The 27,983-nt window shown below is 42.7% G+C and overlaps 1 protein-coding gene across 3 annotated transcripts; it reads left to right on the top strand.

Annotated features, from left to right (window-relative positions):
- Positions 1-2: 2 nt before the first annotated feature.
- Positions 3-27,953, top strand: LOC140396275 (uncharacterized). 3 transcript variants are annotated; one of them, XM_072484666.1, is made up of 9 exons: positions 3-530; positions 2,236-2,454; positions 4,196-4,555; positions 6,253-6,392; positions 7,234-7,402; positions 8,867-9,095; positions 22,702-23,451; positions 24,752-24,969; positions 26,479-27,953. In XM_072484666.1, exons 2-9 carry the CDS (start codon positions 2,245-2,247, stop codon positions 26,488-26,490), a joined length of 2,088 nt encoding a protein of 695 aa, XP_072340767.1. In that variant the 5' UTR covers positions 3-530; positions 2,236-2,244; the 3' UTR covers positions 26,491-27,953. The 3 variants fall into 3 exon arrangements, with proteins under 3 accessions (XP_072340767.1, XP_072340766.1, XP_072340768.1); XM_072484665.1 differs by having other exon boundaries at positions 24,752-27,953; XM_072484667.1 differs by lacking the exon at positions 2,236-2,454 and having other exon boundaries at positions 24,752-27,953.
- The last annotated feature ends 30 nt before the right edge of the window (positions 27,954-27,983 follow it).

Genomic DNA, 27,983 nt, shown 5'->3' with positions numbered 1-27,983 from the left:
GATAGAGACGAAGACAGGCAGAAGAGGATAGACACAGAGACACTGTGCTTAATGTCTAGAAATAGAAATAGCATTACAGGGAGAGAGTAATAACAGAGTTACAAAAAGATGATACAGAAAAGTACAAACAAGTGAGCAAGTTACAAACAGGCGCATGAACAAGCAGGTAATTTGAAATAGATCCACGCAATTACAGTGAGATGATCATAAAGAAATAAACATTCATGTAGGAGAGACATGCATGCAAAATTACACGCATAGAGAAACACTACCTGCGGAGGGTTACAGACCCACAGATAGACAAACATACAGGAAAACAAAAACAAAAGGCGAGGCACACATATTCAGAGTTGTGGACTGAAGAACTCACTTTAAGAGAAAGTAGAACATACTCATTGAAAGGCATAAACATTTGAAAAAATTACAAGCTGAGAGAGCATTTTTACTGCTTGGGAATTATCCAATTTAGAGGTCAAGGTGAACACCCTACAGCTCCAAGCAGAATACTGGACACAACAAGTGTGCAGAAGGTAAGAAGCAATCCAAAAGTTAAAAAGAAAAAGATTATTCCATCCTGCCATGAGTCCCTTTTCACTGTGGACTATTATATCGGAAGACTCTTCAATGTCTGAAATGGGAGTATTTTACGTATATATGAATGCACCTTATTTTAGAATGGTTCTTTAGTTTATTACTTCTTCTTTTCAGTTCTCTGGATGTTTAGGATGATGTAAAGCCATTGATAATAGTAATGCCAATCTTTATTGAAACCTCTGGCAGCATTTGCAATGGAGCTATCCACCAAACAACCCTTTCCAAAATGCTTAATCTTTGTGCCCTAGATGCAGGTCCATTCCATGCAAGAGGTCAAATGTGATTACTTGTAACTTCAATTTAAACTCAGGCTTCTTGTTGGAAATTCAAGTATTTAGAAGAAGTTTTGAACCTTCTTAGATAGCCATTTCTGTCTTTGATATACCTCCACCCTCACCACCAATGATTTCCCCTCTTTTTTGAAGATGCTCACGTGTGCTGGGTTGTGGCTCTGCAGGCACTGGGTAGTCTCTGGAGCCTCCTCCAAATGTTAATTCTTAATTATGTGAATTCACATGGTGCCAGCTAGCTACCTGACCATGGTGGAGGCACCACAGGTCAGTCTAGTCTTGTCCAAAACTGATGTCCATATACATTTTCAAGCAGAGGTCAGTAGGCCTGGAGTCTAAGTGTGAAACTTAGCTGATTTTCATCTTCCTTAACCCCAAAGCATTGATGCAATATGTGTAATTCAAGCAGAAATCAACTAATCAGCTCAGACTGGGCATCTGATGTAGAAATTTGCTGGTTTGCTTTTCTTCATTCAAAACCACAGCATCATTAGAGCACTGTATCCAAAATCTGTCCAAATGTGATATTTATCATAATCTCAGAAAAAAATTCTAATTTGTGTTACTCACAAATTATACATTGTAAATGTTAATAAAAGCAATACTGTGGAGATTGAAGATTATTGTTGGGATATTTATTGTGAAGAGTACAGATTTCAAGTGAATGTTGTACTTTAGAGACCATAGATTTTAGAGAAGGGGCAGTAGTCAGTAATAACGAGAGGTGAAGAATTGGTTGCGGCTGTTTTGAAGGAGAAGGGGATAATACCTGAGGAGAGAGAGTGTAAATGGTAGCTAAGAAGCTAGAAGTGAAAATTGGGCAGCCAGAAGCCTAGTGGGAATAAGGCTGAGGGTGTTGGTAGTTTCTTGGACGAAATGAACATGGAGAGGGCATGAGGAGAGAAACTAGAGACAAATGCAAGTTCACGGCTAGGACAGCGGGGAACCTTAAAGGAAGTTTGTCCTCGTGAGGCAGGAAAGAAAGGGAATTGATAGAGGCAGCTGATTGGATGGTTTCAATCTTAGTGACGATTGGGTTGGGGGGCGGTCAAGACTGAGGGATTTAAGAAGACGGTTTGCAGTAGAGTTGATGAGGAAATATTAGAAATAGAATGATGTCATTGGGTACAATATATTGGAGCACATAGATTAATTTTAAATATGATACTTTGTAAGTACTACATTGTCATTGCGTGGAATAATTTGGAAATGAGGTTTTCCTTTCGACATCATGAAAGGGTGTGTTCTTCACTGAGTTCTGGAGCTTAAGCTTTAGCACTTCACTGGACCTCAGGAAGCTAGACTGGAAGATCAACCTGGTACATAGTTAATTGGATGTTTTTCATTTCAGGGGGCCACTATGCCAGTCTGGTGTCCTTCGTTTTTTGCTGGGAATTCATCAAATCTCTTCAGAGATATTAAGGTCAAGAATGTAACCTTTGTTCTGGACACATCAGAGAGTATGAATTACAAACTGGAAGCAGTAAAACACTACCTGATCCAGACCCTGTACACCTGGGCATACACAGTGAATGACTGCAAATTCAATATTATTGCTTTTTCTGGCAAGGTACATAGTGCAACAAGTTGCTTCCTTCATGATAGAAGTCAATAAAACTTGAGCTGGGTTAGGATTAGTAGACAGATCGCTTCTTGGTCTTTTGGCAAAATTGAGCGTGAGATCAGGTGTAATGCCTGATCTGGTATGTCTCTCTTGTGGGGACCATGAATTGGATTCAGTTCAAATTCAAATTGGTTTTTGGAGCAGGCAAGGAGATGGATTAGGGGTTTGCCCCTGTCCACTCTGGGCGTTGGCTTTGTAACTCTGATAAAGGAATTTTAAAAAAGATTAGTAGACAGAAATAAAATATTTACTTAAATCGGTTACATTAATTATACTGTCATTCCATGTTTAGTGTAAACCTGGTTAGACCACCCTTGTGATAAGAAAGGGGGTACAAGTCTGTATAGAGCTGAATAATTTATTCATTCACATTGTGAGAGATAGTAATATGTTTTCCTCCTTTCACATCCTAGCACTTTCCGACACACAAACTTTCTAACCAGCTGTCTCGGTCAAACTTAAAATTTATAATGGGCCATTCTTCGGTACATGTTACCAGGGCCCAGTGCCTTTTCCACCTTGACTTCAACCATTTATATCAATAGGCTTTCCCTATCTGTAATTAATCTGATTGTTTCACCTTCTCCTCTTGTACCCTTTCATTTCTACTCTCACTTTCTTCTGTGTCCCTTCTTTATCTTCCATAAAATTTTGTTCTTCATCTTTAGTGGGTCCTGTTCTTTCATTGTAACAATTTTATTTCCTATGTGAACAGAATAGTCTTTATTATTTTGCATTATGTCATTGTTGTCCCACAGCGTGGGCTAAGGTGGTGTAAGGCACATAAGGATGTACAGCTCTAACGTCTGTATATATTTGATCGCACAATGTATTAAAGCTCACTTTTGTTAACTACTTTTAGGCCGTCCGATCTCTACTGATTGGTAACAGCAATAGCGCATCTAGCTTGATAAAATATGTTAGTGTTGAGTATTTTTAGTGCATGTGTCAGGCCATGCTTCCTGCTGCCTCTTCATAATATAGTTAAATTCATATTAAGCCACATTGATTCCTATGCTTTGTTACTTTTTATGCTAAGTATTTACTCCACTGTGTCTGAGACTGTCCAGCTAAATTGTCTCATGTACTGGGTAGAACCCATAGAATCCAATGGAAGAGGTGCAGGAACGCACAATAGGATAGGAATGAACAAAGGTTTATTACAGTATACGCAATGATTACAAAAGCAACAACTTCTCTCCCTGAAGGGCCACCACAGGTCGGGGTTTTTATCCTGAGAGGTTCCCACTCATTAAGGGGAAACCACGCTCTCAATTACGGGGAGTTCACACTCTGTGGTAAAGGCAGGGAATCTTATCGGGTACAGTCCTTGGCCCTCTAGAATCCACTAAAAGAGCATGCATTGACCAGGCAGGCAGAAAACAAAGATTGCTTTTATTTATGATATTACACTCTCCACTCCCCGAAGGGTCTCCCTCTCCAACCTGCTCCCAGGTCGGGATGAATATACTCGAGGTCTGATTCCCCTAGTTAAGGGGGAAACCCTGGCCCCTCGTTACCGGGCGTGCACATATTCAGAGGAGGTCACCTGGAATCTAATTGTCCTGATACCGTGACCCCCTTGAAGGTTACAACACATCCATAGGCTGCTTAGCTGCGAAATAATAGTGTCTTGCCATTCTGATGAGTAGTTAAACGCATATTTATTTGTTTACCCATTCATTAGGTTGCAAAGTACTGCGACAGCTTGATTGATTGCTCATCTCGGGCAGTAGAGAAAACTATCCCGTGGATCAAATCTCTGGAATGTAAAACTGGTAGAAACATGCAACATGCTTTAGCTGTTGCATTAGATGATCCTGCCAGTGATGCTGTTTACCTAATAACTGATGGGATACCTGACATCAACCCTCAGGAAATCTACACTATGTTGACATTTGCAGCAAAAGGTCGACCTGTACACACAATTTATGTGATGGGAAGTTGCAGCCAGCCTGAGGTTCAAGAGTTCTTGGGAAAGCTATCATGGCAAACAGGAGCTTCTTTTCAAGCAGCAAGTCTCAACAGAAGTGGATCAATAGAACAAGTGCGTTTCAAAATGTCTAAAATGACAAAGGCATTTACTGGTTGTTTAATGTTTGTGATTTGTAAGACTGTCTCTTACAGTGTGACAAACATAGTTCCTTGACAAAAATATAAATGGACAGCCCCGTCCACTTAAGACCTTTGCTTAGCAGTGAAGATGAAGAGGTATAACATTTGAAAAATGTTTCAATTATTTTGGAATTTACTTCTTTTACAAGTATCACTACAATACTACTGAAGTTAAAAAGTTAAATAAATATTTTTACATTCAGAACTTTTATGCAATACTTCCATTCATATTGGGATAAGAGTTCTAGAATTTCCCACTCCTATGTTAATCATTTTTCTGCTGATTACTATTAAGATATAAATGATTCACACTCAAATATATTGCAAACATTAAATAATGACAAAGTGTAAAATGTCACTTGTCATCGATACACTGTGCTAAAATGAGCAAATCAAACAAAACCAGAAAGGAAATTCAAGCCTCATGAGAAAGGAGAGGTGTCGAAAGCCTTCACTAACATAATGCCAATAACATGACTTTTAAAGTTACTATACCCATCTTTCATTGTCATGTGCAGTGAAACTGAAAGTAAAGTGGATAACCAGTGGTCCTTAAAGAAACCACCGAATGCTAGTCACTATTCACCAGTCACGAGTCACCATCCTGGTCCTGGTCCCACAAACATCTTCCAACCCACTGACAGACCTTCTTCCTGTACTCAGGTCCTGTACAAGGACATATAAATCTTCCTGTCCTCACTGCAGCTTCCTGTTTCTCTTTCTGATCCATATATATATATGGGGTTTCTCCGACCCCCCGCCGGGCCGGAGAATCGCCGAGGGGTGGCATGAATCCCGCCTCCGCCGGCTGTCGAATTCCCCGGGAATTGCGCAGCGCCGATCGGCGGCCGCTGGCAGTGCCCCCCTCCCCCCCCCGGCGATTCTCCAGCCCGCGATGGGCCGAGCGGCTGCCTGTTTTCGGCCGGTCTTACCGGCGTAAATCAAACCAGGTCCGTACCGGTGGGACCTGGCTCTACGGGCGGCCTGCGGAGTCCTCGGGGAGGGGGGGATCTGGCCCTGGGGATGCCCCCATGGTGGCCTGGCCTGCGATCGGGGCCCACCGATCCGCGGGCGGGCCTGTGCTGTGGGGACACGTTTTCCCTCCGCACCGGCCGCTGTCAACAGCCGTCATGGCCAGCGCGGAGAAGAACCCCCCAGCGCCTGCGCTGGGATGACGCCAGGACACGCTGGCGCTCCCGCGCATGCGCCAACTCATGCCGGCCGGCGGAGGCCCTTAGGCGCCGGTTGGCGTGGTGCCAAGCCCCTTCCGCGCCGGTTGGCACGGCACCAAACACTCCGGCGCCGGCCTAGCCCCTGAAGGTGCGGAGGATTCCGGACCTTTGGGGCGGCCCGATGCCGGAGTGGTTCACGCCACTCCTCGGTGCCGGAGTGGCCCACCTCGCCGGTTCGCGGAGAATCCCGCCCCATGCTTCTAATGAGGAATGTGGAGAAAACTTGCTATCATTTGCAGTAGATATTGCTTGATGTTAATATTTGAGACAACATTGACATTTTATATGCGAGGATCCCAGAATATTAAAATACATTCTTCACAAATATTTTTAAGGAATTAATGCAAAGTTTCCTAACGTCAGACCTGGAATTGTTGTACTATCTCATCTTTTGCAGCTTATCCCAATCTACCAACTCAATTATTCTGATCTGATGAGACCATACAACTCAGAGCTGAAGTACTGCAGTATGGTTGCAGCATTGAATAGAGACCCCTACAGCCCACCTGGACAGTTACATGTAGCTACACCTTTCAGGTATGGTGTTATGGGGAACAAAATGGTACTTAAGTTCCACACAGCTGATAAGTATGTTTTCAGCTCGGACATTTGATCAGTGTCAAAGTTTGGACAAAATGCTGATCATCATCAACCATAACACAGCATGAATTTATATAGCACCTGAAACATAGTAAAATGTCCCAGGAGGCTTAGCAACAGCAGAAATCAGACAAACTTTTACAATTAGCCACATAATGACAGATTAGGACAGATGACCAAAAGCATGGTCAAAGAGGTAGGTTTCAAGAGGAATTTGAAGTGAAGAAAAATAAGTAGAAAGAAGAGAAGGAAGGGAATTCCAGAATTTAGGGCAATTTTCAAGAGAGCAAGGTGAAGTTTAGGCTGCAGATGCTTAACTGTTGAAGGCCCTGAGCTAGGCTGAGGCCTTCATGAGGACTGTTTAAGCACTTTGTGGGTTATCTGATGGTGCAGTGCTATCCTCACTATAGCATCATTAGAATTTGTTGTCTTTGGACTAAAAGTTATCCTCTTTAGAGCAGAATCCGCTTGCAGTCCACAGTTAATACTTAATTAGCCTAATGGATTGGGGTCGGGGTAGATAAGGAGGGTGGGCAGAAATCTTCTCCTGCCAGTTCTCCACACTAAAGAGGAGAATCTGCACCTAATGCTTAACCTTACAGGAGAGGGGAATCATTTAGATTTCAAATATCTGCAGTGAGCCAAAAACTAGAATGTTCAAACATTCTGGCTACACATAAGAGCTTTAACATATTTAAGTTTTCAGTGGGTATTTATCCATCTGTTACGTATCCAGTATATCTGACATATATCCTTTGTGCCTGTCTGACTTATGCAGCTCTCGTCCATATAACTGGAGTACATTCCACCCCAGAGGTATAAAGATTTTTACAAAAGGAGATTTAATTGATTCCAATGCGGGAGAGCTCATACGGGGAGTTCGTGTTTTGGCTCGAAGGAAGGATACTGGATATTATTATCTGGGAAGACTTGGCCAAGAAGTTGAGGTGATTATACACTTGTACCTCCCTTTTCCTCTCCACATCAATCATCATTGATGTCCCTGAAATTGCAGCACTTTCCTCAGATCTAGGTGTTTTACGAAGATGGAACACTCGTTCATTTGAACATGTTCTTGAGGCACGGAAAATTCAGACACTTCCCAGATGGATGGAATGCTATTTCCTTCTCTGTGACTTTTGGTCTAATAAATTCTCATATAACACCCTCCATTCTATTGGAATTCTGAAAATGTAACATGACACTAATTCAGTCTATCTATTTAGTAAGATCACACTAGATTGGTGGGAAAAGGATTGTGATGCTCTCAATCTCAGATCAATTTTAGATATTTCAGTGTAGTGAGAAATGGTCAATGCTGCTTATGATTTGCGAGTGCTTTACTGTAAAATGACAAAAAACAGCTTTTACTTTTTAAAAATCTCTTTATTTTGAATTTAATGTCAGCATTTAGCACCCTGGGTTAGGCACATAAAAAAGCTTCTTCTACACTAACAATAATAATAATCTTTATTAGTGTCACAAGGGGGCTTACATTAACGCTGCAATGAAGTTACTATATCCCAACAATGGCCAACATTTGTGATTTTTCTGTCCTTGTGAAGACAAATCCATACACTCTGCAGAGAAACGCGTGTTGGAGATTTTACTGTGCAAAAAATAACAGCTCGCTATCAAAGTCCCACATAGTTTCAAGCAATTACTGCACTTGCGCATTAATTACTAATTAACTTTGCCACAGAATGCTCAGGCTGATAGTTAACAACACAGGGACCTTTTTTTTTAATGCAAAACCTTTTAATTTATTAGCCAGAAATATAATATGCATTTCTTAAGGTTTCACAAGGACCTTTTTAATGATGAGATTTCTGTTCCTTCAAAGTCACTTAATCTCTTCAACCCAGAAGAGGAACCATAGACACTATGAAATCTCATTCCTGTGGTTAGTAAGTTGTTTGAGATTTAAAATCTGACCTGCACTTTTTTCAATTACCCAACCCCCACATGTAATTCTACATGGCATTTTCATGATTGGCCTGTAATATGTTTTTGACAAGTAAACAGTTGTATGAGACTGTTTACTAATCTTGAACCGGTTGCTAGATGCGATCAATCTTCAGAACAATGCTACACTTGGTCTTTGGATTTGACTATCCATGTGAGCTGTTGCTAATGTACAGCTACCTCTTTGGTAAAACTAATGAGTAGAGAAAAAGACCAAAATAATGGGTGTACATGATTAAGAATATAAGGACACAAAGACCTTTAAAATGATCATTTTGTCCATTGTGACAGATTGTCCTCTTCTATATATTGACTTTGTTAACCTTTTCAATCTCCATAAAAAAGAAGTTTCAAAAGAATTGGTGAGCTGCCTTTCTAAATCCAAAGTGAGGTATATTAAATTATGTCTTTAAGTTGCATGATGTCTGAGAAACTATTATATTTAGGGATATCCAGGTCGATTTTTGGTGCAATTCGACAAGGATAAGAAGACAAAACAAAAGGCACAATCTCGTCTGCAGGAAACTGCTCTCCATGATCTAATACACTACGAAGATGGTAGAAGGCTTGCCATTGGACCTGGATGCAAAGTCTTGGCACCATGGGAGGTTGGTATGGACCGATATGGCCCAGGGACAGTGTTACAGGGAGGAGAGCAACGAGGATTAAATTCAGGTACTAAATTTCAACAAAACACTTGAGCACTATATATATGAGAGGGTGTTTTCAGATGTGACTTTTTAATTTCAGCATTATTTTAAGGCAGGACTAATCCATTTAAAATATAGAGCTCACACATTAAGATATCAACCATTGGAAAATATCCCTACACCATGGCGTTAAAACTGCTACTAAAATGAATGTGAGAATGAATGCTTGTGTGTGTAGTAATCATGCTTAAAAAGAGTCCTTAGCAGAAATGTCTGTGAGATATCCTAATACCTGTACAGGTTGTGTCAGGCAGTGTCACTTCGAGCTGCATTGTCTGTGCTTCAGATGTTTGCAATTTCTCAATATAATCTTTTGGCTTGCAGAACAATTTGGCAGATTTTGTGATACTGTAAAATGGGTAACAGCCAATCAGCAATTTGTTTTACATCTCACCACTGACTTCTCTCAGGAGGTAAAATCAGCCTTCACCAGCAACATGAAAACGGCTCCTAGCGAATTGTCACCCAGCTTAAACTAACGTTCTTTTCCAGCAAAGTTAGGTCAATGGCGGGTTAGCTACGTCTGGTAATGAGTTACTGCTCCTTCAATTCCATGTGCACTTTCTTCTTACTCAAGCTCAGTGAATCACCTCCTGCTGTTCACTATCTAAACCTTCTCTGGGCTGATACTTGCCAATGTGGGAAAGAATGATGCAGGGTAACTGAGTTTAAAACAAATGTGCGGCATCGATGGCTAGGCGTGGTTGTTGCCCTTTCCTAATTGTACTTGGAAAGGTGACGGTGAGCTGCCTTCTTGAACAGCTGCAGTCCAATGCTGTTAAGAATGGAGGTCCAGGACTTTGACCCAGCAAATGTGAAGGAACGGCGACAGAGTTCCAAGTCAGGATGGTGTGTATCTTGGAGGGGGACATGCAGGTGGTGGTATTCCCAAGCATCTACACCTTGGAAGGTGTTGTTGAGAGGGCTTTGGGGAGTTGCTGTAGTGCACCTACAGAATGCTGCATCGGTGGTGGGGGGAGTGAATATTTAAGGTGGTAAATGGGGGTGTCAGTAAAGTAGGCTGCTTTGTCCTGGATGATGTTGAGCTTCCTGAGTGCTGGAGCTGCACTCATCTAGGCAATGGAAAATATTCTGTCACACTTCTGACTTGGACAGGCTTTGGGGATCTCATAGAAACTTTAAAAATAGGAGCAGGAGGAGGCCCTTCATGCCTGCTCCGTTATTCATTATGATCATGGAACCTACGAGGGAACAAGCGGTCCTAGATCTGGTCCTGTGTAATGAGACAGGATTGATTCAGGATCTCATAGTTAGGGATCCTCTCGGAAGGAGCGATCACAATATGGTGGAATTTAAAATACAGATGGAAGGTGAGAAGGTAAAATCAAGCACTAGTGTTTTGTGCTTAAACAAAGGAGATTACAATGGGATGAGAGAAGAACTAGCTAAGGTAGACTGGGAGCAAAGACTTTATGGTGAAACAGTTGAGGAACAGTGGAGAACCTTCCAAGTGATTTTTCACAGTGCCCAGCAAAGGTTTATACCAACAAAAAGGAAGGACGGTAAAAAGAGGGACAATCGACCGTGGATATCTAAGGAAATAAGGGAGAGTATCAAATTGAAGGAAAAAACATACAAAGTAGCAAAGATCAGTGGGAGACTAGAGGACTGGGAAATCTTTAGGGGGCAACAGAAAGCTACTAAAAAAGCTATAAAGAAGAGTAAGATAGATTATGAGAGTAAACTTGCTCAGAATATAAAAACAGATAGTAAAAGTTTCTACAAATACATAAAACAAAAAAGAGTGGCTAAGGTAAATCTTGGTCCTTTAGAGGATGAGAAGGGAGATTTAATAATGGGAGATGAGGAAATGGCTGAGGAACTGAACAGGTTTTTTGGGTTGGTCTTCACAGTGGAAGACACAAATAACATGCCAGTGACTGATGGAAATGAGGCTATGACAGGTGAGGACCTTGAGAGGATTGATATCACCAAGGAGGTAGTGATGGGCAAGCTAATGGGGCTAAAGGTAGACAAGTCTCCTGGCCCTGATGGAATGCATCCCAGAGTGCTAAAAGAGATGGCTAGGGAAATTGCAAATGCACTAGTGATAATTTACCAAAATTCACTAGACTCTGGGGTGGTCCCGGCGGATTGGAAATTAGCAAACGTGACACCACTGTTTAAAAAAGGAGGTAGGCAGAAAGTGGGTAATTATAGGCCAGTGAGCTTAACTTCGGTAGTAGGGAAGATGCTGGAATCTATCATCAAGGAAGAAATAGCGAGGCATCTGGATGGAAATTGTCCCATTGGACAGACGCAGCATGGGTTCATAAAGGGCAGGTCATGCCTAACTAATTTAGTGGAATTTTTTGAGGACATTAACAGTGCGGTAGATAACGGGGAGCCAATGGATGTGGTATATCTGGATTTCCAGAAAGCTTTTGACAAGGTGCCACACAAAAGCTTGTTGCATAAGATAAAGATGCATGGCATTAAGGGGAAAGTAGGAGCATGGATAGAGGATTGGTTAATTAATAGAAAGCAAAGAGTGGGGATTAATGGGTGTTTCTCTGGTTGGCAATCAGTAGCTAGTGGTGTCCCTCAGGGATCAGTGTTGGGCCCACAAATGTTCACAATTTACATAGATGATTTGGAGTTGGGGACCAAGGGCAATGTGTCCAAGTTTGCAGACGACACTAAGATAAGTGGTAAAGCAAAAAGTGCAGAGGATACTGGAAGTCTGCAGAGGGATTTGGACAGGCTAAGTGAATGGGCTAGGGTCTGGCAGATGGAATACAATGTTGACAAATGTGAGGTTATCCATTTTGGTAAGAATAACGGCAAAAGGGATTATTATTTAAATGATAAAATATTAAAACATGCTGCTGTGCAGAGAGACCTGGGTGTGCTCGTGCATGAGTCGCAGAAAGTTGGTTTTCAGGTGCAACAGGTGATTAAGAAGGCAAATGGAATTTTGTCCTTCATTGCTAGAGGGATGGAGTTTAAGACTAGGGAGGTTATGCTGCAATTGTATAAGGTGTTAGTGAGGCCACACCTGGAGTATTGTGTTCAGTTTTGGTCTCCTTACTTGAGAAAGGACGTACTGGCACTGGAGGGTGTGCAGAGGAGATTCACTAGGTTAATCCCAGAGCTGAAGGGGTTGGATTACGAGGAGAGGTTGAGTAGACTGGGACTGTACTCGTTGGAATTTAGAAGGATGAGGGGGGATCTTATAGAAACATATAAAATTATGAAGGGAATCGATAGGATAGATGCGGGCAGGTTGTTTCCACTGGCGGGTGAAAGCAGAACTAGGGGGCATAGCCTCAAAATAAGGGGAAGTAGATTTAGGACTGAGTTTAGGAGGAACTTCTTCACCCAAAGGGTTGTGAATCTATGGAATTCCTTGCCCAGTGAAGCAGTAGAGGCTCCTTCATTAAATGTTTTTAAGATAAAGATAGATAGTTTTTTGAAGAATAAAGGGATTAAGGGTTATGGTGTTCGGGCCGGAAAGTGGAGCTGAGTCCACAAAAGATCAGCCATGATCTCATTGAATGGCGGAGCAGGCTCGAGGGGCCAGATGGCCTACTCCTGCTCCTAGTTCTTATGTTCTTATGTTATCATGGCTGATCATCCAACTCAGTAACTTGTTCCCGCTTTCTCCCCCATGTCCTTTGATCCCTTTTGCCCCAAGAGCTATATCTAACTCCTTCTTGAAAACATACACTGCTTTGGCCTCAACTGCTTTCTGTGGTGGTGAATTCCACAGGCTCACCACTCTCTGAGTGAAGAAATTTCTCCTCATCTCAGTCCTAAATGGTCTACCTATATCCTCAGACTGGTTCTGGACACCCTCAGTATTGAGAACACTCTTCCTGCATCTATCCTGTCTAGTCCTGTTAGAATTTTATAGGTTCTACAGGGCGGCACGGTGGTGCAGTGGTTATCACTGCTGCCTACGGCGCTGAGAACCCGGGTCTGATCCTGGCCCCTGGTCACTGTCTGTGTGGAGTTTGCACACTCTTCCTGTGTCTGCGTGGGTTTCACTCCCACAGCCCAAAGCTGTGCAGGTTAGGTGGATTGACCATGCTAAATTGCCCCTTAATTGAAAAAGAAATTGGGTATTCTAAATTGATAATAAAACATTTTTTAAAAAATAGGTTCTTAATAATAATAATCTTTATTGTCACAAGTAGGCTTATGAAATGAAGTTACTGTGAAAAGCCTCTAGTCGCCACATTCCGGTACCTGTTCGGGTACACGGAGGGAGAATTCAGAATGTCCAAATTACCTAAAAGCACGTCTTTCGGGACTTGTGGGAGGAAACCGGAGCACACGGAGGAAACCCATTCAGACATGGGAAGAACATGCAGACAGTGGCCCAAGTCGGGAATCGAATCTGGGACCCTGGCGCTGTGAAGCAACAGTGCTAACCACTATGCTACCGTGCTGCCTAGATAAGATCCCCTTCAGTTTTCTGAACTCCAGAGAATATAATCTTAACCAACTCAATCTCTCCTTATATGTCATTCCTGCTATCCCAGGAATCAGTCTGGTAAACCTTCACTGCACTCCTATAGCAAGAGTATCCTTCCTCAGATAAGGAGACCACAATTTTCCAGGTGTGGTCTCACCAAGACACTGCAAATTGTAGCAAGACATTCCTGCTCCTCTACGTGAATCCTCTTGCTATGAAGCCAACATACCATTTGCCTTCTTTACCGCCTGCTGCACCTACATCCTTACCTTCAGCAACTGGTATATGAGGACACCCAGGTCTTTGTTACACATTCACCTCTCTCAATTTATAGCCATTCAGATAATAATCTGCTTTCTTGTTTTAGCTATCAAAGTGGCTAACATCACCTTTATTCATGTTATACTGCATCTGCCACACATTTGCCCACTCACTCAGCTTGTCCAAATCACACTGAAGCTTCTCTGCATCCTCCTCACAACTCACCCTCTGACCCAGCTTTGTGTCATCTGCAAATTTGGAGATATTACATTTAGTTCCCTCATCTAAATCATTAATATATATTGTGAAAAGCTGGAGTCCCGGCACCAATCGCCACGGAACACCACTGGTCACTGTCTGCCATTCAGGAAAAGACCTGTTATTCCTATTCTTTGTTTCCTGTCTGCCGACCAGTTTTGTATCCATCTCCAATATACTACCCCCAATCCCATATGCTTTAATTTTATACACTAATTCTCTTAGTGGGACTTTGTTGAAAATCCTCTGAAAGTATAAATAAACCACATCCACTGGCATCCCCTCACCAACTCTACTCGTTAAATCCTCGAAGAATTCCAGTAGATTTATCAAGCATGATTTCCCTTGTAAAACTGTACTGACTCTGTCTGATTCTGCGACAGTTTTCCAAGTGGTCTGATATTAAATCTTTTATAATGGACTCCAGAATATTCCCCACGACCGACGGCAGTCCAACTGGTCTATAATTCTCTGTTTTTTATCTGCCTTCCTTTTTAAATAGTTGGGTTACATTAGCTACACTCCAATCTGTAGGAATTGTTCCAAAGTCTATAGAATCCTGGAAGATGACCACCAATACATCCACTATTTCTCAGGCCACTTGCTGAATAGGATGTAGTTTATAAGGCCCTGGGGATTTATCGGTCTACAATCCCATTAATTTCCCCAACATCACTTCCCAACTTATACAGCAGAGGGCAGTAGAACAGAGCTGCTGATTGGCTGTTGTGGGGGAAATTTGCATACGTGCATTGTGGTCACCCTAACTTGAAGGTGGTTTGTGGAGGAGCTGTTGTTAAGTGACACTTAAACCCGAAACACTTCTTCAGTGTTCCCTCCCTACCCCTTCCTCTAACCAAAAAAAAAACAACCGCTGTAAAGATCAAGAGGAAGGCTCGAGGGCAGGTAGAAGTAGAAAGAAGTTGAACCGTGACGTCACAGCCTGCAGGTAAGTGATTGGCTGGTGACTGGTAAGTAGTTTTTCTTTTCTTTTCCCTCAGGTGTTATCGTGCGGGGCGCAGAGGTTGCTGAGCGAGAAGGGGAGTAAAAAATAATTTTAAAAACTTACTGTAGGGAGTTTCCAGCTGAATCCAGTCGGAGTGAGGACAGAGTGACTGCTGGGTAAGTAGTAAAGATTTAAATTGTTTGCGCAGGCCAATAACAGCTGATTGCTGTTTTCGTGTGGGGCGCAGTGGTTGCTGGTTAAGTATTTTATTTTTACCTGTATTTAAGTTGGGCAGTTTCTAAACCCTAGACTCTACACTTGTAGTGTCCCCCACCCTTCCACCTCCTTTTACCTAAGGGGTAGAGTGAATAACAGGTAAGCTCTTTTTTTTAATCTAGAGGGGATGGCAGGGAAGGTAGTGCAATGTTCCCCCTGCAGAATGTTTGAGGTGAGGGACGCCGTCAGTGTCCCTGCTGATTTTATCTGTGGGAAGTGCACCCATCTCCAGCTCCTCAGAAACCGCGTTAGGGAACTGGAGCTGGAGCTGGATGAACATCAGATCATTCGGGAGGCAGAGGTGGTCATAGATAGAAGCTTTAGGGATGTAGTTACTCCGAAGAATAAAGATAGATGGGTGACGGTGAGAGGCTCTGGGAGGAAGCAGTCAGTACAGGGATCCTCTGTGGTCGTTCCCCTTAGTAACAAGTATACCATTTTGGATACTGTTGAGGGGGACCACTTACCAGGGGTAAGCCATGGGGTACAGGTCTCTGGCACAGAGTCTGTCCCTGTTGCTCAGAAGGGAAGGGGGAGAGGAGTAGAGCATTAGTCATTGCAGACTCCATAGTTAGGGGGATAGATAGGAGATTCTGTGGGAACGAAAGAGACTCACGGTTGGTGTGTTGCCTCCCAAGTGCAGGGTCCGTGATGTCTCGGATCGTGTTTTCGGGAGCCTTAAGGGGGAGGGGGAGCAGCCCCAAGTCGTGGTCCACATAGGTACCAACGACATAGGTAGGGATAGGGATGTAAGGCAGGAATTCAGGGAGCTAGGGTGGAAACTTTGATCTAGGATAAACAGAGTTATTATCTCTGGGTTGTTACCCGTGCCACGTGCTAGCGAGACGAGGAATAGGGAGAGAGAGGAGTTGAACACGTGGCTACAGGGATGGTGCAGGAGGGAGGGTTTAAGATTCCTGGATAATTGGGGCTCATTCTGGGGTAGGTGGAACCTCTACAAATGGGATGGTCTACACCTGGACCAGAGGGGTACCAATACCCTGGGGTTGGAAATTTGCGAATGATATTCGGGAGGGTTTAAACTAGTTCAGCAGGGGCTTGGGAACCTGAATTGTAGCTCCAGTATACAGGAGGTTGAGAGTAGTGAGGTCATGAGTAAGGTTTCAAAGTTGCAGGAGTGTACCAGCAGGCAGGAAGGTGGTTTCAATGCCAGGAGCATCCGGAATAAGGTGGGTGAATTTGCGGCATGGGTTGGTACCTGGGACTTTGATGTTGTGGCCATTTCAGAGACATGGATAGAGCAGGGACAGGAATGGTTGTTGCAGGTGCCGGGGTTTAGATATTTCAGTAAGCTCAGGGAAGGTGGTAAAAGAGGGGGAGGGGTGGCATTGTTAGTCAAGGACAGTATTACAGTGGCAGAAAGGACATTTGATGAGGACCCGTCTACTGAGGTAGTATGGGCTGAGGTTAGAAACAGGAAAGGAGAGGTCACCCTGTTGGGGGTGTTCAACAGGCCTCCGAAAAGTTCCAGAGATGTAGAGGAAAGGATTGCAAAGATGATTCTGGATAGGAGTGAAAGCAACAGGGTAGTTGTTATGAGGGACTTTAACTTTCCAAATATTGACTGGCAACGCTATAGTTCGAGTACTTTAGATGGGTCCGTTTTTGTCCAATGTGCGCAGGAGGGTTTCCTGACACAGTATGTAGATAGGCCAACGAGAGGCGAGGCCATATTGGATTTGGTACTGGGTAATGAACCAGGACAGATGTTAGATTTGGAGGTAGGTGAGCACTTTGGTGATAGTGACCACAATTCGATTATGTTTACTTTAGTGATGGAAAGGGATAGGTATATACCGCAGGGCAAGAGTTATATCTGGGGGAAAGGCAATTATGATGCGATGAGGCAAGACTTAGGATGCATCGGATGGAGAGGAAAACTGCAGGGGATGGGCACAATGGAAATGTTGAGCTTGTTCAAGGAACAGCTACTGCATGTCCTTGATAAGTATGTACCTGTCAGGCAGGGAGGAAGTGGTCGAGCGAGGGAACCGTGGTTTACTAAAGCAGTCGAAACACTTGTCAAGAGGAAGAAGGAGGCTTATGTAAAGATGAGACATGAAGGTTCAGTTAGGGCGCTCGGGAGTTACAAGTTAGCTAGGAAGGACCTAAAGAGAGAGCTAAGAAGAGCCAGGAGGGGACATGAGAAGTCTGGCAGGTAGGATCAAGGATAACCCTAAAGCATTCTATAGATATGTCAGGAATAAACGGATGACTAGGGTAACAGTAGGGCCAGTCAAGGACAGTAGTGGGAAGTTGTGTGTGGAGTCCGAGGAGATAGGAGAGGTGCTAAATGAATATTATTCGTCAGTATTCACACAGGAAAAAGACAATGTTGTCGAGGAGAATACTGAGATTCACGCTACTAGACTAGAAGGGCTTGAGGTTCATAAGGAGGAGGTGTTAGCAATTCTGGAAAGTGTGAAAATAGATAAGTCCCCTGGGCCAGATGGGATTTATCCTAGGATTCTCTGGGAAGCTAGGGAGGAGATTGCTGAACCTTTGGCTTTGATCTTTAAGTCAACTTTGTCTACAGGAATAGTGCCAGAAGACTGGAGGATAGCAAATGTTGTCCCCTTGTTCAAGAAGGGAAGTAGAGACAACCCCGTTAACTATAGACCAGTGAGCCTTACTTCTGTTGTGGGCAAGGTCTTGGAAAGGTTTATAAGGATAGGATGTATAATCATCTGGAAAGGAATAATTTGATTAGAGATAGTCAACACGATTTTGTGAAGGGTAGGTCGTGCCTCACAAACCTTATTGAGTTCTTTGAGAAGATGACCAAACAGGTGGATGAGGGTAAAGCAGTTGATGTGGTGTATATGGATTTCAGTAAAGTGTTTGATAAGTTTCCCCACCGTAGGCTATTGCAGAAAATACGGAGGCATGGGATTGAGGGTGATTTAGCAGTTTGGATCAGAAATTGGCTAGCTGGAAGAAGACAAAGGGTAGTGGTTGATGGGAAATGTTCAGACTGGAGTCCAATTACTAGTGGTGTACCACAAGGATCTGTTTTGGGGCCACTGCTGTTTGTCATTTTTATAAATGACCTGGACGAGGGCGTAGAAGGATGGGTGAGTAAATTTGCAGATGACACTAAAGTCGGGTGAGTTGTGGACAGTGCGGAAGGATGTTACAAGTTACAGAGGGACATAGATAAGCTGCAGCGCTGGGCTGAGAGGAGGCAAATGGAGTTTAATGCAGAAAAGTGTGAGGTGATTCATTTTGGAAGGAATAACAGGAAGACAGAGTACTGGGCTAATGGTAAGATTCTTGGTAGTGTGGATGAGCAGAGAGATCTCGGTGTCCATGTACATGGATCCCTGAAAGTTGCCACCCAGGTTGAGAGGGTTGTTAAGAAGGCGTACGGTGTGTTAGCTTTTATTGGTAGAGGGATTGAGTTTCGTAGCCAGGAGGTCATGTTGCAGCTGTACAAAACTCTGGCGCGGCCGCATTTGGAGTATTGCGTGCAATTCTGGTCGCCGCATTATAGGAAGGATGTGGAAGCATTGGAAAGGGTGCAGAGGAGATTTACCAGAATGTTGCCTGGTATGGAGGGAAGATCTTATGAGGGAAGGCTGAGGGACTTGAGGCTGTTTTCATTAGAGAGAAGAAGGTTAAGAGGTGACTTAATTGAGGCATACAAGATGATCAGAGGATTAGATAGGGTGGACAGTGAGAGCCTTTTTCCTCGGATGGTGATGTCTAGCACGAGGGGACATAGCTTTAAATTGAGGGGTGATAGATATAGGACAGATGTCAGAGGTAGGTTCTTTACTCAGAGAGTAGTAAGGGCGTGGAATGCCCTGCCTGCAACAGTAGTGGACTCGCCAACACTAAGGGCATTCAAATGGTCATTGGATAGACATATGGACGATAAGGGAATAGTGTAGATGGGCTTTAGAGTGGTTTCACAGGTCGGTGCAACATCGAGGGCCGAAGGGCCTGTACTGCGCTGTCATGTTCTGTGTTCTATGTTCTATATACTGATTTCTTTCAGTTCTTCCCTCTCACTAAACCCTGTGTTCCCCAACATTTCTAGTATGTTATTTGTATCCTCCTTTGTGAAGATAGAACCAAAGTATGTATTTAGTTGGTCAGCCATTTCTTTGTTCCCCATTCTAAATTCTCCTGATTCTGACTGTAAGAGATCTACATTTGTCTTCACCAATCGTTTTCTCTTCACAAAGCTATAGAAACTGTTACAATCAGTTTTCATGTTCCCAACAAGCTTATTCTTGTACTCTATTTTCCCCTTCTTAACCAATCCCTTAGCCCTTCTTTGTTGAATTTTAAATTGCTCCCAATCCTCAGGTCTGTTGTTTTTTCTGGTCAATTTGTAGGTCTCTTCCTTAGATCTAATGCTACCTCTAATTTCCATTGTAAGCCATGGTTTGGCCACCTTTCCCATTTTACTTTTGCGCAGAAAGGAATAAACAAGTGATGCAGTTCCCCCATGCGCTCTTTGAATGTTTGCCGTTGTCTTTCCACCATCATCCTTTTAAGTAACGTTTCCCAATCCATCATGGTTAGGAGAGGAGTTACTTGCTTCAGAATTCCCTGCCTCTGACATGCTCTTGTAGCATTTATATGTTGACCAGTTCAGTTTCTGATCAATGGTAACCCTCAGGATGTTGATAGTGGTAATGATATTGAATGCAAAGGACGATGGCTAGATTCTCTCTTGTTGGAGATGGTCATTGCCTGGTACTTGTGTGACACAAATGTTACTTGCCACTTGTCAGCTCATGTTTGTTGTCCAGGCTTTGCTGCCTATGGACACAAACTGTTTCAGTGTAAGAGGAGTCCTAAATGGTGCTGAGCATTGTGCAATCATCAGCAAACATCCCCACGTCTTACCTTATAATGAAGGGCACTGATTAAGCAGATAAAGATGGTTGGGCCTCGGACACTTTCCTGAGAAACTCCTGCCGTGATATCCTGTGATTAGCCTCCAACAACCACAATCATCTTCCATTCTGCTAGGTATGACTCCAACTAGTGGAGAGTGCTCCTTCCCCCACCCCATTGATTCCCATTCATTCTAGTTTTGCTCGAGTTACTTGATGCCATGCTGTCTTGATGTCAAGAGCAGTCACTCTCACCTTGCTGCAAAATCCACTTTTTGTCCATGTTGTAACGAGCTGCAATGAGGTCAGGAGCTGAGTGGTCCTGGTATAACCCAAACTGAGTGTCAGTCAGCAGGTTATTCCTGTTCAAATGTGCTTGATTGCTGACAGCGACACCTTCTATGACTTTGCTGATGATCAAGAAGACTGAGGTGGTGGAAGGTGGCTGGATTTGATATGTGTGCAATTTGTAGACAGGATATACCTGAGCAATTTTCCACTTTGTCAGGTCGATATCAGTTTTGTAGCTGTATTTAAATGGCTTATCTAGGGGTACGGAAAGTTCTGGAGCACAAGCCTTTAGTACTATTTAGTACTATTGCCAGGATGTTGACAAGGCCCTTCGCCTTTGCAGTATCCAGTACCTTCAGCCGTTTCTTGATATCACATGGGAGTGAATCTAATTGGCTGAAGACTGGCATCTGTGATGCTGGGGACTACAGGACGAGGCTGAGTTGGATTATCCACTGGCAAGGTGCTGGGGTTATGTGGTGTGCGTTGTCCTTTTGGGGTCTCCCCGAGAAAGAACATAGCTGTTGCTACTAGTAAGACATCACTTCAAACTGGATTTGTATGTTATGCTGCTCTGCATCACAGTTTATCATTGTTTCAATGAATGAACTAGTAGTGAGTGTGTAGATAGAGGTAGAAAGAATAATGAATAAAACATTATTCTAACTGAGCACCTTCCCCTGCCCTTGATTGCCTCCCAGCTGTATACCAACATTAAGGTTCTTGGTTCCTGTTACATGTGGCATTTTCTTACATGTAAGCAGAACGGTGCATTGATATTATGGGGTAGGAGAAGGTGTGCATCATTTAATCCCAGCTCTACTTTATGTAGCATGCAGGCAGCTTATGTTAGCAGTGTGATTTTATTTGTATTTTGCCACATTTGATGGAGCGCAGGGTGAATACATTGGCATTGCAGGAGTACAGAGCAGGCAGCATAAACATGGGTACTTTTGTTCTTCTGGAAAGTCAGTGAGGAGTTTCCAGAGTGCTCTTCATTCTTAAAAGCCCAGTGAATGATTGTGATAATACAATTCAAGACAATATTGTCAAATTTGGTAAAATGTGGTGGTACACACCTTGTCTGACATTTGGAGGACTTTATGAAGAAGATGGCATGCCCTGGCTACAAACTACTAGTGGCCTCCCAAGACGTTGCAACATATTTATTGCCAGATGTTTGTTGCCAGATGTACATTGGCAGATATTTATGTCTGAGATAGCAGACAAGGGCTGGAATTTCCCAGCCGTTAAGATTCCCTTTTTTCCATTGGTAGCACAACCCTGTCCACGGATTTCCTGCGGGGTGGCTTCAATGGGAAATCCTGTTGACAAGTGGCGGGAACAGATAATCCCGCCACCAGCGAATGGCGCACCGCCAAGAAACACGTGGCTGGTGGACTGGAAAATCCAGTCTTTGATGTACTGCATACCATTGACGTCTCAAATTATATCTTGTCATCAGTCAGTCTTTTGCTTTTTTACCTTTAAAGCATTGAATCCAGTCCACGTATTAAGAAACATTTTTAGGTTTCAGCACACTTGTAGCAGTTGTCTTTGCAGAGATGAGCCTCGTGAGCTTTGCAACACACTTTTCTTTATTCATTCATGGGATCCGGGAATTACTGGCTGGGATAGCATTTATTGCCCATCCCTAATTGCCCTTGAACTGAATGGCATTTCAAAATCAACCACATTGTTGTGGATCTGGAGTCACATGTAGGTCAGGTAAGCATGACAGATTTCCTTCCCTAAACGACATAGCGAACCAGATAGATTTTTATGACATTCGACAATGGTTTCATGGTTGTCATTAAACTTTTAATTCAAACTTCACCATCTGCTGTGGTGGGATTTGAACCCGCAATGCTAAACCATTACCCTGGGTCTCGAGAATACTCATCCAGTAACAATACCATTATGCCACCGCCTCCCCCCCAGTGTGCAATGATTCAGTTGTGGAAATTTGTGAACTTTCCCTTTAATTACCTATTCTATATAAAACTGCACAATGTATTTCCAATAATTTGCTCCAGAATTATCATCACCTTGAATTTGTATTCCTACTCTGTGTATGTCCCTTTGGTCATCTCTGTATTCATCCTGCCTTTAATATTGTTCACTTTCAATGCTGTTTAGATAAATTTGTTTATCTGAACTGTTGCAAATTCAAAGGAAACTTAAGAAGAGAAAAAAAAAACAAACTTTATTCTAATTTTGTTTTTAGATCATGATGGCGGTGAAGAGTTGATTGTAAATTTCTGGAACGGCAGAACGGAGCAGGTTCCTCCCGGAATAGCAGTATGGATCTCTGTGCTCCTGGCTGAGCGAATCATTTTGGAGCTCCAGATGACCACCACAGCTAAACAGAAGCTTCTGGAAACTTACCCTGATTATCCGCATATCGTGCCACCTGGGTACAGAGGATTACGGAGTAACATTGACGTGTTTGAGCCGGTATATCAGCTCAGGGTCGTCTGTGAAGGCCGAGGCCTTCATACTAATTGTGGCCAAGTGTTATGCTGGATCCCTGACAATCCAACAAGTTACTTGAGCCCAGACGTAATGTGTACTGCCAGGTCTGTTGCCTCTACAAATGAGCTTAAAGGTGAAAAGATCCCTGGGACAAAGCTGTGCAGACTGGATCGGAGTCAGAAAGTAATGGAACAACTCACTCAACGTGATCTGCCTTTTCAGTCAAATACACTTATGAAAGAAAAGAGACTGAAGCCTGTAGAATTTGATGGGAGGGAAATCAAGACTTCCCTTGAGAGGATTACTGACAAGAAGACCTTGACATGTCAATCTGGTAATCTGGTTGATATGAACCGGAGTAAGTCTACAACTATAGACAGAGCTGTAAACAAAGACTGTGGTCTGTTTAATCATCATCAGAGCACAAAAGACAGAGTGAAAGAAAAGGATACATGGAAATATAGGGAAAGGATCCCCTCAGCTCCTCTTCAGAGGAAATCTGGTGAGAAATGATTTCTGTTGTGAGACCTATACATTTCATTTGTACACATTGCCCCCAGCGTATCTAGCAACTATCCCAGACGTTGACTAAGTTCACTGATAACTTTTTGGTGGATCCTTTGACATAGGTTTCCCTCACAGTTGTGTCTGTAGTATTGAGCTTCCAATATTATATCACTAATTAGCATTACCTGAGCAACCAACTGCAAGATATGCAAGGGCAAATTCTTATCTGCCTGCTGCCATGTATTTGTGTGTGAAAGGTGCCGCAGTGGGACAAAAGTTTTAAAAACTCCATGCTGACTTTGTCCCAGAGATCTGCCCAATGCAGTTAGGCCTGAATTTAGGCAGCTAGTGTTTCCACCTGAAACAGGTTGGAGCTTAATGCAGATGTGTAAATGAGGATCCTATACTGGGGTTTTAGGACTAGATGTCATTTACATCTGTTTCCTTCTCACGAACCTCTCATTATTTCCAGCCGCCATGTTCGGCCTTGTATTCTGTCCAATTTTGAGCTCGGCATTTGGATAAGTAAATCAGCATTCCCTAGGTCCCAGTTCAGTCCCATTCCTGCCAAGTTTGCCAAATCTGAGTTTAACATTCTCTACCCCCCCCACCCCACTGCAATGTATATTCAACCAAATCTCTCGCCACTACTGAGCATTCCCATTGGATTTCCCTTGGTCCCAATCTACAGGCAGCACAATTAGCACTGGTAGGTTGTTCTAAATACAATATTATAATGAGACCCGAACGCACAAGTACATTAGGTCTCCTGATGACATCATCAGGAGGGTGCAGTGGATGCGCCACTTGGTATGCCATGTAAGAAAATTGACCCCAGGATTTGGGCATAAGATCCAATTGTGGATGTGAGAAATATTAAAAGCAAGGTGTCTTTCTCAGATATTGTCGGCAGAAGTCAATAATGGAAAAAGAAATACAAAAGACTAAAAATTCTGTAAGGATTGTAAGTTTGGTTCAGCAGGATTTCCACCTGCCACTTTGGCCCCGTCTAAAATCTCAGGGACAGTTAAATATTTAGTGAGTGGCCGTCACCTGTGGAATTACAACAAAAGCTGTTTTCCTGTGTGAGACTTAAGGTGGCATCATTCTACTCCAAAAGGAGACCCTTAGGACAAAGATGCAAGTTCAAAAGATAACTTTGTTGCCAAATTGCAACCACGATCCCCACCTAAACATTGGGATTTTCCCCAGAAATTAGGAATTTTTAAGTTAAAATCTCTGTTTATCCATGTATACTATGAAAAATCGAACAACTTTACCTTTTTCTTTCTCAGGTACTCTTCAGCCAACATCCCACACAATTAACTATTTTCCAAGTGTTTCCTTCTCTGGATCTGTGAAGCAGGGAGTCATTTGTGACATGGATGGTCAGTCACTGAAGCCTGACTACATTGAAGTGCCGTCCCCTTCTCCCCAACCACCCAATTTTCCATCCCTCCCAACTCGTCTGGGGCCAGCAACTTCTCTAGCAACGTATGCTCCGGCAACTGAGGTAACAAGGGCAATTCCTTCCGCGTAAAGTCCCACCTCTGCAAAAACCTAAAATCACTCCCCACCTGTAACTCAAACCTCTCCCACATTTCCGCCAACCCTGCAAATTTGCCCTCTACAGACAAGTCCCCTCTCTTTCCCTTCCCCCATCCATCACCCCCGGTATAAACTTATGGTTTCCACATATTGGGGTCAATGCTATCATATGTCCTAGTTTAAAGTGCCTCCTCAACTGTTTCCAAATCTTAATTGAAAACTCAATGAGGCTGCTCGTATATCTCCACGGCAAGATGCCACCTGAGACATGTTGGTGTGAGCAGAGTCCCTGCAATGCATTGTTCCTAGCACTGGAGCAGGCACGGACAGGGAAACCCCCCCTCAAAAATCACAATAAGGAAAGACTATTTCACCCATCAAGACCACTGTGTATGATTATTGTATTGTGTATTTCTGCTTAAACCTTTGTTCCAGATGTGAGATTTATAAGATTATTATGTTTTGGGACTGTGTCCTTAAATTTATGGTAAAATGAAAAGGGTCATGTGATCTGTGAGAAGTCTGCTTGACAACAAATGGTGTTGCTAAAGATTAAAGGAAGACCTCAATCATTTTACTGGGAAAAGGTGCAAGATATTCACATGTGCAGACAACGGTGAGGGACAGACTGTGAGTCTCCCAAGTCCCAGGGAAGTGCTCTGTCAGATTGTAAAAGGGTGTACTTTGAACTGTCCATTTGATTCTAGGATAGGGTAGACTTCAAGTCAAGAGAATAGCTAATCAGCATTTCTACCTGGATACAAGGCACATGTGATTCACATTGCCATGGAGAAGGATGGTGAGAGCCATTGTAAAAATTGGTTTACAGGCTTTCCTACAATATCACTGAATATCAGAGTGGTGGGTTAGTCTGCCAGGCCACGGGAGATAGAGCAGCTATCTCTATGGTTCACCATGCAGGACTGCAGATAGGGCCTCTCACTCGGATTGGAAAGAACAAATTCATAAGAAGTTAAAAATAAGGCTGGAAATTTTACTAGCTTTAGCAAAAAGTTTTCAGAAAAACTCACACCATGAAAGACAGTTCTGGAGTTTAAAATGTCCATGCTGAGAAAGGAAAATATCAGAAATAACTCTTGGGAGCTAAGAATTCTTTTGGACTGGTTCCTGGAAAACTGAATTCAGGACAGTGTAATGTATACCAGTGATATTTTCAGTTGTGTTAAAAGTTCTGCCTGTAATTTAAATTATAAGTTGCCTTTAAAAATAGTGTAGTCACTATTGCTTTTTGTCTGTTTGCTACAGTAAATGTTTTAAAACTATTAACTGGCCATTTGAATTTATTTTTAAATGTTATAGCTCTCCACGTGGATTGTAAGTTTGCTAGTTGATCCCCTATTTATCTATTTTTTTCTCCACAAGTTCACTGTTCTTGCAAGGAGTGGGGACAGAGGAGAGAGAGGGGTTATTTTTTCAAATTGCAGACCTCAGATTTATGGTTATTTTGTTCCAGGAACTGGTTTAAGCTTTTGTTCTTGTGTATACTTTCCTCGGCAATTGCTCAAGGGTGAGCTTGATGGACAAAATCAAATTCTGAAGAAAACAGAGAAGCAGCAGGAGCGACAAGACCAGAAAATGAAGAGGCAGGAGAAACATTGGCTTAAAAACTAAGCGTGACCAATAAAGGCAAACGTCCTTACCCTATGAACATGCTGTGATGAGATCATTCCTGCTATTTTCAAATCTTAAACAATGACCCATCATTTTTTTAAAACACAGGAATGTACAGGATTGGAAAGGACCATGGCTCTCCATCCTGCTACTCCTAGTATCTAGCAAGAATCATATGCCTCAATATCTGGTATCCCACCATCAAATATTTTTCCATGGTTCTAAAGGGGCTGGATTTCCCTCCTTTCGTGCAGTATTTCAGCACGGCGGGACTTTCGCCCGTCACTCTAACACCACAGTAACCCAATTTATTTTTCTAGTTTAGGGGCTATTGAATATGCGGGATGGCTTTCAGAAAGAATCCCCACCATAAAAATAGCTCAGCTGTTACCGACAATAGAAAATAGCAGAAGCAGCAAATGAGTTAACTGAGAATTTTAGGAAGCTAGGAAGAGAAGTGGAAATTTACTTTTCTTCCATCGACAATCATCTCATTTATGTCAACTTGACAAAGTAGTGCCTGTTCTCACTACTATTCTTAGGTAGTGAGAATTGTCACTACTTGGTCATTAGATAATGACAAATTCAGGTCTCAGTCCTCATTAAGACACACACCTTATTACATTAAACAGTGTTTTAATCATTTGCAAGTGCCTTAAGCAATAACAGCTTGTCACTCTGCCTGCATCCCTAATCACGATAGGCACTTAATCTTTGCAAATTGAGTACCTGGTCTTCTACCCATGATAAAGATACCCTCCTCCTCCTATCCCTCCTGGGCTACAGTTCCATTTTGCAAGCAGCCATTATGAAGAATGGGAGTTGGAGAGTTAGTTCACAAGGGGCATTACGGCCAATTCTGGCATTCTGATCCGGGTGTTTACAAACACTACTTTCCAGTAGCATTAGCTGGATACTAATGATGTACGGAACCCCTGGCTATTTTTCACCTTCTGGCCTCAATAAAGCTATCTTAGCGCAGGCCAGATATCTAACCGGCAAACTTCCTGACATTTACTTATTGAGTCAGCAGGAGAACTGTCAATTAATCCTTATTTAACTTTGTAGTCAAGCTGAATATTCTGACCATGAAGGAAGTCACTTAGTTCTGAAAACAAAACTCAGGAACACAGAGATTTAAAGGTAGTTTTCTTCAATATTTGAATTTGTGAACTAGGATCAGTTTCATATAGTATCATGAAATTGTGCAAGGCAGCATTCTCAGTTGTTCAGGTGCCTAGATTTAATCCTGAATTTCCTTCATGGCTGTGTATATTTTTCTAATGACCACATAAATATCATGAATCTTTACACTGTTCCCTGTGTTTGCTGCATCAATCTATTACA

The sequence above is a fragment of the Scyliorhinus torazame genome, chromosome 19 (assembly GCF_047496885.1).
Source record: "Scyliorhinus torazame isolate Kashiwa2021f chromosome 19, sScyTor2.1, whole genome shotgun sequence".
Taxonomy (NCBI): Eukaryota; Metazoa; Chordata; class Chondrichthyes; order Carcharhiniformes; family Scyliorhinidae; genus Scyliorhinus; species Scyliorhinus torazame.
Note: the sequence above shows the minus strand (reverse complement) of the source record. Positions and strands in the feature narration are given on the sequence as shown.

Bases quoted from the DNA above. Each gene is read 5' to 3' on its own strand.
- LOC140396275 (XM_072484665.1), top strand. From the start codon at position 2,245: ATGCCAGTCTGGTGTCCTTCGTTTTTTGCTGGGAATTCATCAAATCTC. The intron at 2,455-4,195 runs GTACATAGTGCA...CCCATTCATTAG, and splicing joins TTATTGCTTTTTCTGGCAAG to GTTGCAAAGTACTGCGACAG. The intron at 4,556-6,252 runs GTGCGTTTCAAA...CATCTTTTGCAG, and splicing joins GAAGTGGATCAATAGAACAA to CTTATCCCAATCTACCAACT.